Here is a 19,680-nt window from a genome sequence, read left to right as displayed (position 1 = left end):
ATTAGTGATTGGAATCTCATGCAAACAACCAAGTTCATTTCATGCGTTCGAACTCTTTATAAACCCCTTTGATCGACAATTATGGTTATGTAACGATACAGAGTACAATACGCATTGACTTTTTGTTTTGTTATTATGGAGTTTTATTGTCTTCAGGTTTGTAAAGTACTAAGTACATGTATAAAGAATAAATATTGCTAAAATATTTTAAAGATAGTTTATTAGAAAATAGTAAAGGCACACAGTAACAACAACAACATGCAAATATAAATATTTAAAAAAGAGGATTTTTTTTGGTCAAAAGATTTTTAACGTTCATTTTCATAAATAAAAAACAAATGTGAAAAAAAAACTGGAACAGTCAAAAATAATATTTCATCCTATGAGTCAATAAAGCATTCATTGAATAGAATATTTTGAAAGGTCATTTAAAAACACAATTGCTTAGCAGTGAAAGCTTTGAAACCGGCAGCCCGTTTTCAATGCTCACCACTCGTGCAATTTTACATCATTTTGATCTTAAAATATTTTTTGAATTATTAAATCTTTAAATTGTATAAGCAAACCCTTTTTAACATGTGCTGTATTCAAGTGTTTTGCAAGAATATATTAATTCCACATTCAAACATCACAACATAAAATATTGTGTATAAATAAGAAAACGGATGTGCATAGAAATGATAAGAAAAGCACAACATATAACCGTAAAGAAAATGCATTTTAAATCCCGTGATATCATGGCCAACATCATATCAAATATATACTACATGTTTTTGAAAACTAACATAAGCTTTTTTTTTAATTTCTTAAGTCTTTTAGGAATGGAGATAGTTGCTTAAATAGTTTGCATGTTTGTGGCTTAAAATGGTTGCAAACTTTAACACTGTTCATTAATTGAGTCAACATATCACGTTTAAGAATGTAAAATAATATCATATTAATATGAAATTAAATGCAAGCATTTTACGGTAAAAGCGTCGTAACAAATTAAGTGTTTATATCATATCTAAATCGTCCACATTGGATTTCTTCCGTGACAAGGGTGGGGGAAGTCTTGGTATGGGAGCAAGTTTCTTCCAGGGTGCTGCCGCTTCCCCATCCAGTGCTGAGCTAGAGTTGCCATCACCTAGGAACGCTGCGTTTGGTGTGCCACGCTTTCCAGTTAAGGAGGTTGGGGCATCAGCTCCAAATGACGGTCTGGGGCTCAGCACTCCACCTGAAATGCAAGGGACCATATGGTATGAGATTTATAATTTTACTTGTATCCATGCGTACTAAAGTATGCTAAACACAGTGGAAGGCGCTTGAATGTATTCACAAAAAAGGTCTGTCAAATAGTCAAAGCACTCGGAATGGCAAAAATCCTAAATAAATGAATACAGTTTTTTTTCTTCAAATATGTATACAAACTTACCAAATTGACTACTGGTACCCAAGAAGTTGCCATGTTCATCAATAGGGCTCAATAGTGGGCTCGTAGTTCCAACGGTGTCATTGGCCAGAGCTATTGAACTGCTTCCAGCCAGGCTTGAAAGGCTTGCGCTCGAGTCTCTGTGTCTGAATACAGGCCCCTTTAGATTAGCATTCCGCCCTCCGGATGAATCACCTATAGAAATAAATAATTAAACTCTTTTATCACATGCAGCAAGTTACCGAAGCTGACATAATGGTTCAAAGAACATAAAACTATTTCTAGGTTTCTTCACCTAAAACATTTAAGTGCTATTTGATTCTTCTAAAACCTTCAAATTTAAAAATGGGTCCATACATAAATTGAACATATAAAACTTCAGGATTAAATATTGTCATCTTAGAACTACATGTACATGTATATTTACGGTCTAAACAAGTACGTGTTAAAGAAGCAGAAATACTTCAGAAAGTACTAACAACATTGCCAAATTATGGATGTGCAAATCCAAGAAAAGCAAGAGGCTAAATAAAGACATACACTTTAATGAACAAATGGAACTGATGTTGACAAAAATGTACCTGAAGGACCAGTTGGAGAGAAGCTGATGAAATCTCCCTGGGTGTCAGTGGGGCTCATAGGGGGGCTGGTTGTTCCGAAGCTGTTGTTGGCCATACTGCTAGCAGAATTCCTCTTGGCCATGTTGATGCTTGCCAGACTGACGGCAGATTCCCTCTTCTTAAACATAGGGCCTTTGGGATAGGTGTTGGGACCTGCAGATGCTTGAAGCGGGGCAGGGTGAGGAGACTCAGCTGGAGCCTCTTTGCGTGCCTTGTCCAGCAGCTTAGACACCGCTGAAAAAGTGCCCTTGCCTTCTGTCTTGACCCCCGTGAAATCCTTCTTGCTCTTGTATGTATCAGGCACATTTCCAGGCGTGTCAACCATGATGCTGGTTGGGGTTGGCGAGACAGTTCCCTTTCCGAGGAAACTGAGAGGTGAAAATCCGCGGCTAGATGTTGGTGTCTGAGATCGAGCCCTGTTTGGTCCCGACGGTTCATCACTCATAAACATCATTGGAGATTCAAAGAATCTGGAGCTGATTGTATTCTGAGAGGCCCTTCCGTCCGACATGGCGGAATCCCTTCCATTTGACCAGGCAGATACTCTTCCAGCACCTGATGCGCCACTGTTCACGAAGGATGTTTCACGGTTGTCATAGTATGCCAGGCGAGATTTATTGAACCTAGTATTGGTGTTCTTACTATGGAGCATTTGGTATTGTTGATTGATCTCATCTTGTTGTTCAGTGAACTCCTGGTTTTCCTTCTTTTTCTTCTTCAAGCGAATCACAATGATAATCAGTAAGATGAGCAGAAGCAGAATTCCGGCAGCTACACCAATGATCCACATGGGGAATCCTCCACTGCTGTCCTCTGCTGTCTCATCACAGAAATAGAAGTAACCTTTAAATTTACACTCATCTACTTTCATGGCAGTAGCACAGTAGAAGATCAACGATGAGTACATTATATTTTTGGACTCCTCTTTTCCAGCTCTGTCATGCTCGCGAATGCAGGCCTCTAATAAGTGGTCGCGAATTCCACTGGGCAGGACTTCGCAGTGTTTAGTGATGTTCTCATTATCGAGGACACTTAAGCAGTTGATCGCAGCCTGCGTGTAGTCATGAGTATTGGAGCGATGATACACAGTCAATGGACCGGGAGAGCTGATGCTAGAAACAGGAGCATTAGAAGGCTTCCAGACAACAGGTTCTGAAAATAAAACATTCACATTATTAATTAGTAAATTTTACCATATTATAAGAAGGTATTACATTCTAACAATATATATAATGTCAAATGAAAACAAAATACAATAATATAAACAAAACATATTATGAAGAAAAAAATGTATCTTCCTGTTTGTTTAAATGAACATAAAACAAAAATGGGTTGTTTGAACATTTTGTTCAACATTTTAAATAACAGCAGTAATGTACAATAATACTTTCAGTTGAAGATTTTACTAAAAAAATTCCAAAAGCAACAAGGACAACTGCAGACAAACATACCTGTCAGATTAATGGCAACATTATCCAGGATGTGCCCTGCTGTAGTTCCAACAACCTCATTGTATATTGTCATTGTGGTCTCATTACCCTCCCCTTCATCGAACGGTATAGCCAGCAAGAGTGCTGTATCAGTTGGGCTTGTAGGTCCACAGTATGTCCTGCTATCTGCATCAGCATTTGTTAGCGACTTCTTGATTTTCCATGTCCTCACACAGTCAACAGTGACAGTCTCCGTTGATGAAGCTGTTATGTTTATTCCTGTTAGGTTCACTTTCAGCCCAGTATTTATGAGATCAGGCAATGGATCTTTGACCTGCACTTGCGTTTCTGTGATTAGATACACTGACGCCTTGCCATCTGTTGCCCATGTGAAAGCTAGATAATACCATTTGTCGGTGCTCACCAGGATATCAGTTCTGTATTCTCCATTCCAGTCTACGACCAATTCACCAGAATCAACCTTAAAAGCAAGATAAGAGCCAACATCAAGGGTCATGATGGTCAAGGAAGGTATGGAACGCTTCTTTGATAAGGTTTCCACCTTCACCCAGAAGCCTACAGTGAAATCTGCAAGTTCTTGCTGCAGATCAAACCCTCCAATGGAAATTTCACCACCACTCTGCACTGTCATACTGAAACCTGCTGAAGTAATATCCTCTGATCCGAGTTCATGATCAATAATACTCTTGCTTGGCGTGTAGTTCTCACGAATGCAGTTGCCGGCGTACTGAGACGTAACCTCATCCTCCTTCAAAGTTGTAGTGTCGTCTGGACACTTAATGGTCTTCAACCAGCTGTTAGCAGAGTTTCCAAACATTCCATTGTTTGCACCAGCTTGACTAGAAGGAAATCTACCATGAGTAATAAGACCAATAGGTGAATCATACGTTATAATCTTAATGCTTTCTTGCTGGACTTTTACAAACGGCCCTTCGCTCCAAGCTACATCGATCTTTCCATAGGATTTCACATTGTGTGGGTACTCAATCTTTTCTGTCTTACCGTTGTGTTTAACAACCACAGACATGTTTCCTACTGGATTATGTTGAATGTGAACTAATGTAGTCCCACTGGCTATTGCCAATTCAGACATAAGACGGCATGCGTGGTTTCCCTTGCAAGGTTCAAACAGGGCTTGAACTTCCACATCGCTGGCTTTGAATAGCGAGTATGTACCCGGGGCAGCATGTAATAAGGACATGCCATCAAAAGTTGTCAAGTAGGAACCATAAACCATGCCAGTGAACTCAGTGGTAGATTTAGGAGTAATTTTAGAGAACTCGCATTCTTTTCCAACCCAATCTCCTGAGCAGGAGGCACATGTGTAATCATCTTTCATACCCATACTCTTTTTACTGACAAACTTTTTCCAGAAATCTTCAACTGTATTTCCACCAGTGTAGTGGCGTGGGTGACAGTTACATTTTCCAGACTGTATGTCACAAACACCACGAGCATTACAGGCCCCTAGTTTACCTACTGGACATATGTCATCACAGGAAGCACCCCAGTGAGAATCCAAACACATGCATGTGCCACTTTCATCCAAACTGCCGAAGTTGCAGCTTGTGCAGTTGCTGCCGCTGACTCCCAAGAACAAGGAAAGTGAATCTAGGACATTGCAGAGGCCCTGTATAGGACTGTTTGTGTCATTTGTTAAGCCTCCATACAAGTCTGCCATTCCTACCATGATTGCTGCAGCACTATCTGTGTCGTTGGAGTTCATCAACTCTTGAACACATAACGCTTCATAGACTGCAAGTAGCGTGTTCATATCAGATGCAATCGCATTCAACGAGAATTCACTGATGAGGTTTGCGCATTGTGCTTGGGCATTGGCCAGTGCCGCAGCATTCTCTGCATCTTGTTTAGTCATCTGTGGTGCATCAAGGTCATCATCAACTGCAAGATCAAGATCTGACTTCACCCACTTTGGTGCATTTTCCACATTGACGGGCACAAAGTTTTGACCAGAACTCTTCTCATAAGCTGATAAGCCCATGCCTTCATTAAAGTTCCAGTTATGCGAGACATCCTCAGTCATGTCAGTCACAGTCACTCTGAAGTTATCTGTGATAACGTTAGGGTTGTGTGGTCTGGACCAAATGCGAACTTCGTCAATGTGACCATTAAAGTCCCCAGCTGCAATGCTGGCCGTAAGTCCAGGAGTCACTTGACCAAGGGTCAGCGTGCCTTTACTGTCAAACAGGTCGGGGACCTCAGCTGCATACACTGTGGAAATACCTGGAACAAAGAAGAGCCAAGATCTCAATCATTGTAATACCCACAATTGTCTCTTTAACAATCAAGAAATGTTATAACATGTGACATGCATTATTAACATATTTCTTTCACTGTCAGCAAATAAATGGTGTATTCTATATACATTATTTCATATCATTAAGTTAAAATATCTTACCATTATCGTCGGCAAGATAGAGCTCCATTACTCCTGCATCATCCCTCCATGCCAGACTAATCTGGTTCCACTTGTTCTGAGCGAGTTTCAAACCCGTGAAGAAGTTTTTGGTGGCTGTGTGCAGTACCAGCTGATTGGTCACGTCATGATTGAGCAACACTAGGTATTCACCTTCCTTGTCGTATGTCATGAGGACCCCACCGTTCGTTTTAGGTTTCACATGCATCTCTAGTGCAAAGTCGCTTGATGGTAGTGTTATTCCTGCCGCGGTCATGCCATTGCCATTTGAGTATTCTAAGCAGTTGGGTGCCAGAGGGGATAGGTATTTCTTTTCAACAATATCCATGAATGCTTGATTAGTGTACATCTTTTTGCTGACATATGCAGCCAGTGAGTCCTTTGTCTGAGGCAATTCACACTCACTTGCAACGCTATGAGTTTTATCGCAAATGGCTTGCCTGGTAACGCTGGAGCAGTTGGAAGCAGTTACAGCCACAGCTGTGTCGCAAGATGTCACAATGCCATCTAAGGTAGGCTGGTAAGCATCAAATTCAGCTCTAGGCAATGAAACTGTAGCCATGAGCCTTTCTGAAATTGAAGACAGTTTTATCACCATATCTGAGCCCTCCACCTTCATTTTGATTGTGGTTTTTGATTCCAATTCCAGGGTAATGTTGCCAAGTTGAAGCTCACCATACAGCATCAGAGGTTCACCTGCAGTCATTATTTGAACGCTTGAAACTTGGTCATAGCCATCATGGCTTATGTAATATTCCGTTCCATTGTGCTCGACAACAAAGCCAATAAGACAGCTATGGAGTGCATTCGATGACTCACAAACACCAAATCGTCCGTGCAGAGAAATGCCCAAGGCATCCAGAGACATCAGTTCATAATATCCCTTCAATGGCATATCTACCACGACACCATCAAACATAGACAGCTGTCCAAGAAGATTTACCTGGGCCACCAAGGTTTCTGCATTGTTTCCAAGTGGATTGAAACCTGCTTGTTTCATAATTGTGCACTTGTCACCTGTCCAGCCTGTCAAGCAAGCATCACACTTTGCACCATCAAATCTCCCTGTGCACTGACATGTTCCAGCTTGAGTGCATATACCATGTCCATTGCAAGGGTTTGCAGCACCACCTGCGCAAACTGATTGGCACTTGTCTCCGTAATAACCATAGTAACACACACACTTGTCGTCTTCTTTGTAACCAAAGGCGCAACCGGAACATTTCTGTACAAGCCACCCTGGTAGTGTTAAGTTCATTTTGCAAATAATGTCATACAGTGAACTTTCAGAACCACCCGTAACCTTGCACACTGATGCAAAATCAACCATTGCCATAGTTACATCTGTAACATTTCCGGACAGTGTTGCTGTCACCATGCAGTTCTGTTTGTACCACCATCGGATAAATGGAGACACTCTCGAACAACTTGCGGACAAAGCTAGGTCATCAAAGAATGCTGCGCACGTGGTTTCAACAGTTCCGTCAATCTGGTTAGTTGTGTATCTGGTGTTTTCCAGCTTTCTCAGATATTTCAGACCTAAATCTGAAACCAGCCATTTTGGTGATGACCATGGTGCTTTTGGTAGTATCATATTGTTACCATCGATCTCATCAAAAGCTACGGTGCCAACACCTTCAGTAAATGATACAAGTAGGGATAACTCTGACGAAAATCCGGAAACCTTTGTGCTTAGCAAGTTTGCTTGGTAGATTATGGAGTCGGGTATTGGATTCTTCCAAATAGACACTTCATCAATCACGCCAATGAAGTGCTCCACGTTGTAGGTGTATTTGAACTCCTTTGCTGGCATGTATTCTCCAAGCATCACTGTACCACCTTCATCAAATATACGTGGACAGTCTAATTTAACAATTTCATGTGTAACATCAGAGTTGGCATCAAAAAAGTAGAGATCAATTGTGCCATTTGATCCACGCTTAAATGTCAAAATTAGCTGATTCCACTCATTCAAAGTTGGTGTGATTGACGTTGCAACAATTTTTTGTTCATACTGAATCTTCAATGGAGAAGTGTTGAGAACTGTAAATGCAACATCCTTGCCATAGGAAATTATGTATCCGCCATATGAAGATGGTTTCCAGTACATTGACAAACTGAAGTTTGCTCCATTTAAAGTGAAATTCTTGGGGTAAACCAATGGCCGTGTCATTACAGAATTCTTATTGAATTGCAGAGCATAACCTGTTATGTTTTGCCCATCACCAACTGGAGCTTTAAGAGCAGTTAGTATTACGCTACTTGATAATCGGAAATTCTTGACGATGTATTCAGTGATCTCGTTTTCAGACATTGACGAGTAGTCTTTGCTTGTAGAATCACAGGCTCCAAATATACCAGTGGCCGACTGGCAGACAGTTGGCGCAGTATAGACAGAGGCCTGCAGGAACTGCTCTTGAACCAAGACCTGGACAGTAACAGATCCAAGAGTGGTGATCCTGACACTTATATCTGTCAGGGAGTTTTGTATCACATCTATATTACTGTCAATTTTAACTGTTGTGTCATCCAGTTTGATCTCTACTCCATTCTTAAATACGACTGGAGCATAGCCTTGACCTGCTGGAGTGATGACAACGCTGCTTGTGGCGGATTCCAAGGACACTGCTGCCACGCAGGATCCATAGTTACAGCTCACCTGGTACAAGTGGATATCAACACCGAGATTAGCAGAGCTAAACAGCATGAAGGCACCAGTCTGACCAGTAAGTGAAATCTGTTGTCCATTGAACGTCATGAAATAGCCGTTGCTGGATACAGCGCCAACTTTGCTGGATGTACTAGACAAAGATGATGTTGATAGTATTGTACAGTCTGGACCAATCATATCACCAGAAGCATCACTTGAGCAGCTTGAGCAGGCTGCATCTCCGTTCCAGTTCCACGCACACTTGCATGTTCCATCTGACAGACACGTTCCATGATTGCTACAAGGGCTGTCCGAGGTTCCAGGACAAGCACTGTCACACTTGTCTCCATAGTAACCTGTGAAACACAAGCATGTTCCATTGCTGTATGACATTCCAAATAGGCAAGATGAGGCACACGCTGTTGCATTCCTATTGTCATCACTGATGGAGTCACAGTATGCAGAGACATTGCTAGCCTCCAAGCTGTTCTGTGTTGAGCAAACCTTGTAAGCGTCCAGTACCACGTTATAACCAGACGTAAGTTGTTTGGTGACAGCAATAGCCTGCATACAGGTCACATAGTATGACTCTAACGTTGCATTGTTCATACCTGTGCATTTATCGGTGAACATTCCATTTCCACAGAGGTTTTCTGCTTCAGCTTTTAATTTGGCTTCTGTGAAAAAGCTGAATGCCAAAAAAGCAAGGTCACCACTGATGTATGATAGGTCAGAAACAATCCATTCTGGTGATTTCCATGGGTAAGATGGAAGTTTCACCTCAGCGCTGGTAATACTGTCATACGTCTTTCCACCATCACCTTCGTTGAACTGCAGGGCATAAATCAGCGTGGACGAGGCTAGAGCAGGATTCATCTGGTGAAGCTGGGACACTTGACTTCTGTCAATAATGACATTCCACACCAAGAAGTTTTCCATATCTCCCGTAAATGAAGACTGAAGGTTGTACTGCACAGCATGAGGGGGTGACCTCCAGTGGCCAATTGACAGCGTTCCCGACTTGCTGAAGATGTCGCTGAACAATGTTGTATCTGTTGACGAAACTGCGCCGTTTGCATAAATCACATACAACGAGGCTTCTCGGGTTGTTGTCTCGAATGTGAATAACACTTTATTCCATTCATTTTGATTCAATGCAATTTCTGTATCGTAAACAATATCAGTGTTGTTAATGTATGTGTGCAGCTCAATTGATGAATTGCCACTTATTATCGAAAAGGCATTATCACTTGTAAATGCAAACAATACTCCGCTGTCATTAGCAGTTGGAGTTCTAACGAGTAGCTCAAATGTCAAATCTGTGTATCTGTTTGTATCGATGTAGAAATCTTGGAAAAAGCTTGCCTCATTAAATGATAAAGCATAACCTCCAACTGACTGGCTTTCATAGTCAGCACTTGGATAATGGATAATTCTATCACAGTCTTGTACTTTGAACCTTGAAATGTCCATAGTAGTCGAGTTTTGGAATTCCTGTGTATATGGATTCAACGCAAGAACTGTTGAGCTTTCACTTGCTAACACTGTCTGGTCTGATGCAGATGATGAGCAAACGCCAAATACTGTATACTGAGCGTTGTACAGATGATCAATTTTGTCAGACGTGAGGGTATACAAGTTACCACTCAAGAGACCCGATGTGTTTGGTATGAATGATTGATCAACTTCTGCCCTGAAGTACAGGTACTGTCCAACTGTTCGAACAATAAATGTGACCATATCATTGACAGTTAAAGTTACTTCAAAGTAGTCTGACCGTTTAACAGTGAAACCCTTAAAGTATGATGTTGTATCCAGTGATGTGTAATCACCGTTAATGTATACATATGGCTTTGAATTGTATGAACGCTGTGACTGTACTGTTATTGTTGCAAAACCATTAGCATTGTCGCCAATTCTAGCAGCAAGGAAAGACATGCAGGAGAAATTAGTGTAGCATGTCATGAACTTGCCCTGGATTATGACATTATTCGATATGGCCAGCAGAAGAAGTTCTCCCTGTGTTTTAACTTGGTATGTTAAACCATCCAGCGTGTATGCACTTCCAAGCTGTCCCATCATGGTCATAAACGTTGTCGCCCCTGAGGTTTGTGCATTGTCTGTTATTTCGCAGTCAGCACCGTACCATCCGTTCGAGCAAATACTACAGTCATCACTTCCCATTCTGTTGATTGGGCAGTTGCACTTTCCAGTCTTCTGATCACATGATCCGAAACCACTGCATGGTTTTGTAGCACCGCCAGGGCAAACTGAGCTACATGATGCATCCCAGAAGCCTTTATCGCACAAACAGGCACTAGATGAGCTCTTTATGCCACCAAAGGCGCATTCCGGAGAGCATACCTCGCCCATGAAGGGATACAGGTTGAAGTCTTTCTCAAATTCCATGCATGTTTGCTTAGCTGGGTAGGAAGTCAGATGTAGTGCTGCTTCGCAGTCTGTAGCAAATCCAGTGATTGAGTCTGCAATGTCGTTTCCGTCACCGTTGGCATGGTAACATTCCCAGAGAGCCAAACTTCTTGTAGGTAGCATTTTTGTTTGTCCACATAAACTGAAAGAATGGAAATTAGTTAGAGAAAAATTGTAAATCTTGATCGACACTTTATCTGTTGAATGATAAATGCATGCTTGAAAACACTACTAAGAAATTATATTCTTCCTCCCATATATGTGTGCTTATTATAGTACAAACAACGTGCTGCTGCTACAAATCTTCATTAAATTTCAATCATGAGCAAAAGTTTATAAAATAGAATGTGACACTATCTTAGAGACGCAATACCAAGATTATTTAATACTGATTTTTGGTTTAAACAAATTATAAGTTCACTATTGATCACTATTAGAGTGATAAAATAAAAAAACAGTATATTATACTGATGATGTAATTGAATGAAAAATATTATATTATAATACTGATGAATGGGAATATCCTAAACTATACATACTTAGCCAATGTACTCTTTGATGAGGTAAACACTCGGTCACAGAATGCATTATAGTCGTAGGACACCACAGCTCGTTTGGCTCGCCCCCCATGACCAACAAAATTCATCAAGTGGGTAATCTCCCTTTCAACTGCTCTGCGTCTACGGGCGCCAACAATTGTGTATGAATCTTTGGCTGGCTTCTTGATGGGTGCGTCAGAAGTCCTCTGGTAACAGGTCTTGAGTGGGGCTGTGTTTTCCAGCTTCAGACTTGACCGCTTACCTCCAAACATGACAGTGATTTGACTCTGTGTCAGATCATTCTCCAGTTCGCCATTAGCTGAAAATGTTTTGAGGTTATAAGGTTTAATTTTATTCACACTTAAATGTATAATGAATATTGCTGGGCCAAGGGTGAGGTTGAGCGCTCTAAAACCAGTTTAAACCCCCAATGCTTTGCATTGACCGTTCGAAGGTGGTGACCCCAGCTTTATTTATTTATGTGTTATGTATGTTGTTTTGTATTGTGCTGTTTTGTGCTGTTTTGGCAATTGGTCACTTGCCTTGCCTTAAATAAAGGACCAACTAATTGTTTATAATGAGAATTCAATACTGCTACAGCAGCTGGAGTTTCACCTCTTTATATTGAGTGGAATAAAAATGGCATGAAATTCATACAGGTGGAATTATCTCATAAAGCTTACTATTACTAACTTCAAATACAAGCATATTGAATTATACAAAAATTCAATGACATGAAATTGTCTAATTAATATTGCTATGAGTCGATTACAATAAAGTGCATTTTTATCAACAACCATATTCACTGACATATTTTTTTATAGAGATATAGACCAGATCAATATACAATTATACAATTTCAAGATAACAGTTTAAAATGCAACTGTTAATAACATCACTAAAATCTTATTTAAGATTATATATTTACTTGTGTAAGGGTCCTCATCAAAGTCATAATAGAAGAACTTTGAGGCACCCAAGTATGTTTTCACACTGCTTGGCGACTTCTGGTAAAGATTCTGAAGCTGGGTGACACTTGCCGCCCTAAATAAATGAATTATATTTCCTTGATTTATTCACCTAGATATCATACCAATACAAACAATATTGATTAAAGACATTCTTATGAAATTCCGGAATATATTTATAAAAATATTTACCAGACATATTCACACATTTAAAATCACAGAATACTTTTTAATATAATACATGCTTATTGCTGTTTGACGAGTGTCCTTTAAATAGGTGCATATTTTATTAGTCTAACTATGAATTTTGAAGAAGTGTTGCATTAATTTGAATAGTTAAGCAAACATTTTACAGATACAGATGGGGTATTTCATTAGTATAACTGAGTGTACAGAAAATCCATATGAATTCTGTGGAATTTTCAGTTCACACTTACACAAAGGCGAAACCAAGTGAGTCATAGCAGCCCACAAAATTGTCCGTCTTTTGCCATTTTGGAACGACAGAGCTGATCTGGAACTTTCCAAGAGAGAGAATTCCACCCGCTTTGAAGGGCTGTTTGAGGAAAGGATTAATTTTAAAAACGTCTGGAGTTGGTCCCCTGTCTTGGAAGAATACGACCAGCTGAAGCTCTTTGAGCCGTAGCGACCAAGTGAGAGCGATCATGTGCCAAACGTTGTCCTTCAACTTGATGCCGGTTGGGTAGGTCATTTGTGGTCCGTGTGACAACTCTAACCCTGCGCTTGTGTAATCAATGCTGAAGGGTGGTGATTGAGGCAAAATGTACGAGAAGACAACACCGTGGCATTTCGTGCATGTCTTCAGGTAGAAAATAGTGGTCATCTCCTCACCATCGAACAACTGGAAATTCTTGCCACCAAAACCTGAAATTAAGACAATGCCCCAAATTGAACATGACATGTTTACTTGTTAAAACATGGACAACAAGAAAATATCCTTCTTTTAAGTCAGTTTACACATGATGTACATAAATACATGTTACACAGCTTATTTTAGAGTTTACAATAAAAAATTTGCATAAACTAAGGAAAAATATAATACAAGCATGACTTGTTGTTACCAAAAGTGGTTATTACTAATTGCCTATTAAATGTAATTGTTTAAGTACATACAGGCTGTATATTGAGTATCCTACTTAGTTTGAGAATAAAATTGTGCAATGTTTGGTAAAAAATGTATTAATGTTTACTTACACGTGTTTCTTCTATTAGAAAATAATTTGTTTACAAGTAATGCATAACATTTGAATATTCGAATTGTGTTTAAATATTCAATGAACAATCATTCAAGTGAATAATTGAATATTCCATTTGTTCCATCCCTAATTTTTACTGCTGATTTCATACATGCAAGAGTGAGCAGTTTATCAATACAAATCAGACATAGGTCTTCTTTTTTTTAAACAATTTTGTTTTAAACTTACTTGCATCACTACAACACACTGCAAAGCCTGATTCCAACTCTTCAGTGTTGGTGGAGTCAAAGAAATCCTTGTTGTTGAAGTCTATGCCAACTTCACACTACATAAAGGAATAAATACTGGTGTAAAAAGTGTTTATGCAATGATGCCTCTATTAATTTATTATGAATCTGCATAAACATACATAACAAAAGCTTTTAAGAAAGTAACAGCTTTTGCACGCAACCATAATGTGTTGTGAATATTAAAAATTATTGATTTAAGGTGATTAATTAATTTTTCAATTAAATTGTTTTGGCTATGGTTGTGACTTTTGAGAATCAACTATAAATAAACATATTTCCGAGAAATTATGTTACTTTAACCTACAAATGTTACTTAAAATGGCAAAGACCAAGTTCAGTCATATATTTTTAAGAGAGCACTCTGACATGCTGCTGTCTGATTTGCCTAGTGACAAACAACACAAGCAAGAGGCCCATGAGGGCCCAAATTGCTCTACTGGCTGGAATCAATAGGGCTCAAGCCCTTGATAGTATGAACAATCTGATTAAGTTTTAATCAAACAGACCCAAAATGGGAAATTCATCGCATAAACAAGAAGAAATGTAAAATTTAAACTTCAAATGGCTCCTTTTCAACAATAAGTTGGACAAATTTTCTTCACTCTCAATGGGGTTCTGGCCCTTGATGATATAAAACATCCGTTGAAGTTTTAAAAGGATAAAACTTTATATGTAAACAAACAAGAAATGTGTTTGTCGGAAACACTATGTCCCCATCGGATGAAAAATGTGGACTTTATCGGATAAACAAGAGAAAGTCTAACGCGCACACACACACAGACAGACAGACAGACACCATGCCATCCCATAAGCTCTTCTGGCCTATGGCCAGTAGAGCTAATAAGTGTTGTAAAATTACTAATTGACAAGAGTTCCTTATCAGAGATCAGCATAGTAAATTATACTTCTCATTCAATTGAATGTTACAATCTAAAAGAATTTTCTTATGGTTTAATCTTGATGCATCAGTACTTTAAATCGTCAATCATCAACCAATCAATAATAATGACTGAACAATACACTCAAAATAATTGTTTGTGCTATGGTTGATCAGATGATAAATAAGTCCCATATATGCAGATGCACTTACGTAAGTCCCAGACTTGGCTGACTTCAGTTTTGTATTGGGAGCGGAGAACTGCACATACTCGGCACGTGCAACCTTGCTAATTGAATCAGGCACCCAGTAGCACAGTCCGCTGTGAGGCAGCAAACTATTGGTCAAAACAGTCCTTATTTTGAAAAAAGTTTCACCTCTGGTGATTTCTATTGTCAGACTCAGATTTGCAACCTTCACTGCGATGGTCTTCGCATTAATAGATTCTAAGACAACTTGACCAACGGTTTTGTCCACCTTTGTGTCTTGTTTCCACTCCGTAAGCAGGTTTTGACCTACATATATTTTAGACTTTGGTTTGTCGCTCTCAGAGGCACGATTGTCACTTCCATACGCCAGTTCAAAGTTGATGGTTTGGATTTTGTAAGTAATAAAAACTTTATCTATTACAACAATCTTCTCACCATGTCTCTTCAGACTGTTTTGTCGGATCTAAAGCAAGAAATAAACCACAACATTAGCAATAATCAGATACTCACATAAACATACAAGTTCACACAAAAAATGTCTTATTCTTAAATGATACAAGTATCTAAAGGAGAAATTAAGTGATAAAGTTTCTAAACACAATAAGAAGTTGAACAAAAGAAAACAAAAATCAAAAGGTCTACTTAAACTTACCAACATTCTGAAGTTGGTCATCTCTAGCAACACAACTTTATCAAACGTCTCGTCCAGTTGTTTTGCCTTGGTGTTGAACATTCTGTATGATCCGTCCTTGCCACTTGCTACACAAACAACAGTTTCTCCTACTGGGGCTGCAGTTGTATTTGGTACCGCAGATGTTGTTCCATTACTGCTTCCACTCCCTCCGCTGCTGCCACTATTCCCTCCAGGTACTATTTGTTCCGCCACTGGTACCACCCTGTACTGGTAGTTCCATTGCCAGTTCCATTACCACTTGTTCCAGTTCCGGTTCCACCAGTTCCAGTTCCGATACCACCAGTTCCAGTACCACCAGTTCCTGTTCCTCCAGGTTCCAGTACCCCCAGTTCCAGTACCACCAGATCCTGTTCCTCCAGTTCCAGTACCACCAGTTCCTGTGCCATCAGCTCCTGTACCATCGGTACCACTTGTTCCACCATCTGAACCTCCTGTACTCGTTCCACCTGTTCCTTCATCATCATTTGGATCAATAGCAGGTGGTGGTGTTGTCATGTAATCACTGACATCTGGATCAGAATTGAACATGTCACAGTTTGGTCCTGAGAAAAATTGTGAACAAGAGCTGCAGGCCTTGTCTCCATTCCACTGCTGATGACAATCACAGATACCAGTTGTTACATTACATGTACCATGCTTACTGCACGGGTTATCATGGCCACCTGGACATTCCTCAAAGCATTCGGCTCCCCAGTATCCATCGTTACATAGGCATATATCAAGCTTTATCACTCCAAATGGACAATTCATGTCACACTTTGAACCACCTTTGATTGCAGAGGGTCCGTCACCAAAAATGTTACATAACGGATCTATAGGATTTTGGATAAGATTTTTCTCAGCAGCACATACACTTCCAGCTGCATTGGCGGTATCAAAGGAATTGTCTGTAGATCCACTCATGAGCGAGTCAGATAAACAGCTCTTATATGATACCTCTGCAAGTGTTTTGTCACACACAGATTCAAGGGATTTCTTTATTGTATTGCAGGTCTCATTCATTTTAGGGTCAACAGCTGCTGGGATGATATCATTGGCCTTCTGATCTGGTATTCCATCTGTAGTTATCGGTGGATCACTGTCTATGAAAGTATATTTACCATCAAATCCAACAAACCCGGGCAAGCCTCCACAAAAATCTGTTAAAGAGGTGCCTGATCCCTCATCAAAATTGAAGCCCATAATTGGCTTTACCCTAGATTCTGTATCACTTGTTGCAGTTCCGGTACCTCCAGTTCCTGTACCACCAGTGCCTCCAGTTCCAGTACCACCAGTGCCAGTACCATTAGTTGCAGTACCACCAGATCCTGTTCCAGTGCCTGCAGTTGATCCAGTACCTCCTGTAGATCCTGTTCCACCAGTCGGTCCAGTTCCACTTGTGGATCCAGTAACATTACTGTTCAGCACTGAAGGATCTGCATTTGGTCCTGGGATAGTTGAAAATGTTGAATTGTCCATGTTTGATTTGAAATTATTTTCATAGTCGCTTATATTGTTGAATACTGGCCATACCAATACTCTGTCTGCAATGAAAACAGGCGGGGCTTTTCCAGTGTCTGCTTCTGGGGCTTCTGTTGGGTTTGTTTGTGAAATGTTCTGCCACTTGCCAACCATGGGGGTGCTTCCTGGTTCCATGATGGGACCATACTTACTAATTGAATCAGACATATTAATCTGCTTGTATACTGTATTGCCATTTTCGTGAATTTCATGGAACAGGGTTTCTCCTGTTATTTGGTCAAACGAAGTGCCGATGTTGGTCCACTCGCCTTTGATTACTGGTACATCTGTAGCATATTCGTAGTCACCATATTTCACAAAGTATTTATCATTCTTGCAAATCACACCAAAAGTGGCATTATCATTTGCTATGCTCAAGATTGTTCCATCAGTTGATGTTTGGAATTTGAGTCGAGCTTCAAGAGAGTAATCTGTATTATTTAGATCAAGCATTTCACCACTAAAAGTTGGTAAAGACACAGAGCCACCATTTTCAATCTTTAAAGCAGTTCCTGCAGTTACTTGTACTTCTCCAGTGCTACTGAAAATTGACTCGTCATAATGCATACTTTCATTGATAAAGTAATTATTTATTTCTGTTTCTGTCAGATTGTATGTTTTCACTGCTGCAGCCAGACCAATAGCATTAACGAGACATGAAATATCATCATCCGCACAAGAACTTGCAGTTCCAGTTTTCTTGCACCCAAATAAGCCAGTTGCCTTTGAGCATGCTGTCTTAGATACATCCATAATAACACCCATGCTATCGTCGTTTATAGTGACATCCACATTGAACTTATTGGGCCCAGTGCAAGTGATTACTTCTTGTGAAGTCTTTGTAATGTTGTAACCACCTGGCAAGCTTATTGATCCAAGACTAACCTCTTCTCCATTTAATTTCACAGTTCCATCCTCAGCAGGATATATTGTGACATTCTGACTACCAATGGAGAATGCAACAGCCTTGACACCGCTTTGGTACTTGTCAGTCTGACCTTTCTGAACTTCAATGGTGACATTGCCATCATTATATAGTTCTATTGGGTAGTCCTTGTTATTAACCTGCACATAAGCACCGTCAGGTGTTTTCAAGAAACTGTTACCGCTCAAAACGCTAGTTACAATTTGTGTATTGTTCGAGGGCTGTTGAACAGATACAGTGCAATTTGCCCCAAAGTAACCAGTCGCACAAGCAGAACAATCAGAACCAGCATGATTGATCGAGCAATAGCACTTCCCAGAGACTGCATCACATAAACCGTTGTTACTGCATGGGTTGTTAACTCCTGCAGGGCATATGCTGTCACATTTAATGCCAAAATAGCCCGAAGCACATTTGCACACTGATGTATCGCTCAAGTCAGGATTGACACACGGAATGTCACAGTTTGGACCAACGAAGCCTGCCAGCTTTGGATCAATGGTGCACAGGAACCTAGTTGGGTTCTGATCTGGCGTTTGAGTGGTAGGGTCTGTGGCATCATCAATCAGTTGGTAATTGCACAGTTGTGTATAAGATTCCAGTGCACTTATGCCACTTTCTTTACCAAGTTTTGCAGCCAAATCCATGCAAGAGCTTTCATACACAAATTTTACTGAGCTACCCAGTGCAGAGCATGCACTTGTAATTTGTGGGTTGTTAAACAGTGATGAACAATAGGCCTTAGCCTCCTTTTCCGATGCCTCATCAGTGAATTCAGCTGTCAGCTCTGTTGGCAAGCCAGGAGCAGGAAGGGTGGAGACATCAAAGCCAGAATTTCCAAGGTTGTATGGATCATTCACAATTAAGTCAAATCCATTGCCGGAGACATCGGTAATTACACGCCCTTGACCATCGTCAAATTTGTACTGAACTGCTGGCTCAGAGACTCCATCAATGAATACTGAGAAATCTTCAACTGAACCAGAGAATGAGCCCGTGCAGGCCACACCAACAGTTGGATCAAAAGCACCCGTGGGACCTCCCATCACTAATCTGCCACCATCCTCGAAACACTCATTGGGTAACAATGAAGCTAGTTGTGAATATTGAGGTAGGAGGTGGAGTAATGTCCGTTTGTCCAGTGGAAGGATTCACCACAGACAGAGTCATTTTTTCAGTGTCAGGATCAGAGGTAAAGGTCATGTCACACCATTCATCAGCTTCACAGGAAATACCAGTGCCTATGACATCTGTTCCAGCATGAACCTTGATTTCATTGTCTTCTAAGAAAACTGTGAAGGTTGTTTCCCCAACGTATTGGAAAACTCCTCCAGTGCTGCTGTTACCCTCAGGTTTTATACTTACAGATATTGTGGTAGTCTTTGTTGGGTCAAACACATCGTTGATCACAGGAGAAACCACCTTTGTATGGGAGTCACCTGTACAAACAATAGGCTGAACA

General features: G+C 40.3%; 1 protein-coding gene across 1 annotated transcript in view; it reads right to left on the bottom strand.

Annotated features, from left to right (window-relative positions):
* Positions 1 to 203: 203 nt before the first annotated feature.
* The window catches only part of LOC127881275 (uncharacterized), a 146,025-nt gene continuing 126,548 nt past the window's right edge, over positions 204 to 19,680 (bottom strand). The window contains 14 exon segments of the mRNA XM_052429021.1: positions 204 to 1,216; positions 1,415 to 1,606; positions 1,993 to 3,183; positions 3,483 to 5,726; positions 5,902 to 11,141; positions 11,539 to 11,857; positions 12,467 to 12,582; positions 12,944 to 13,391; positions 13,952 to 14,048; positions 15,104 to 15,562; positions 15,752 to 15,858; positions 16,002 to 16,245; positions 16,730 to 19,315; positions 19,584 to 19,657. Coding sequence (XP_052284981.1) covers positions 996 to 1,216; positions 1,415 to 1,606; positions 1,993 to 3,183; positions 3,483 to 5,726; positions 5,902 to 11,141; positions 11,539 to 11,857; positions 12,467 to 12,582; positions 12,944 to 13,391; positions 13,952 to 14,048; positions 15,104 to 15,562; positions 15,752 to 15,858; positions 16,002 to 16,245; positions 16,730 to 19,315; positions 19,584 to 19,657 — 13,538 coding nt within the window. The 3' untranslated portion in view covers positions 204 to 995.

This window comes from Dreissena polymorpha, chromosome 5 (assembly GCF_020536995.1).
Source record: "Dreissena polymorpha isolate Duluth1 chromosome 5, UMN_Dpol_1.0, whole genome shotgun sequence".
NCBI lineage: Eukaryota > Metazoa > Mollusca > Bivalvia > Myida > Dreissenidae > Dreissena > Dreissena polymorpha.
The sequence above is the reverse complement of the archived record's forward strand: the minus strand, read 5'-3'. Positions and strand labels throughout refer to the sequence as shown.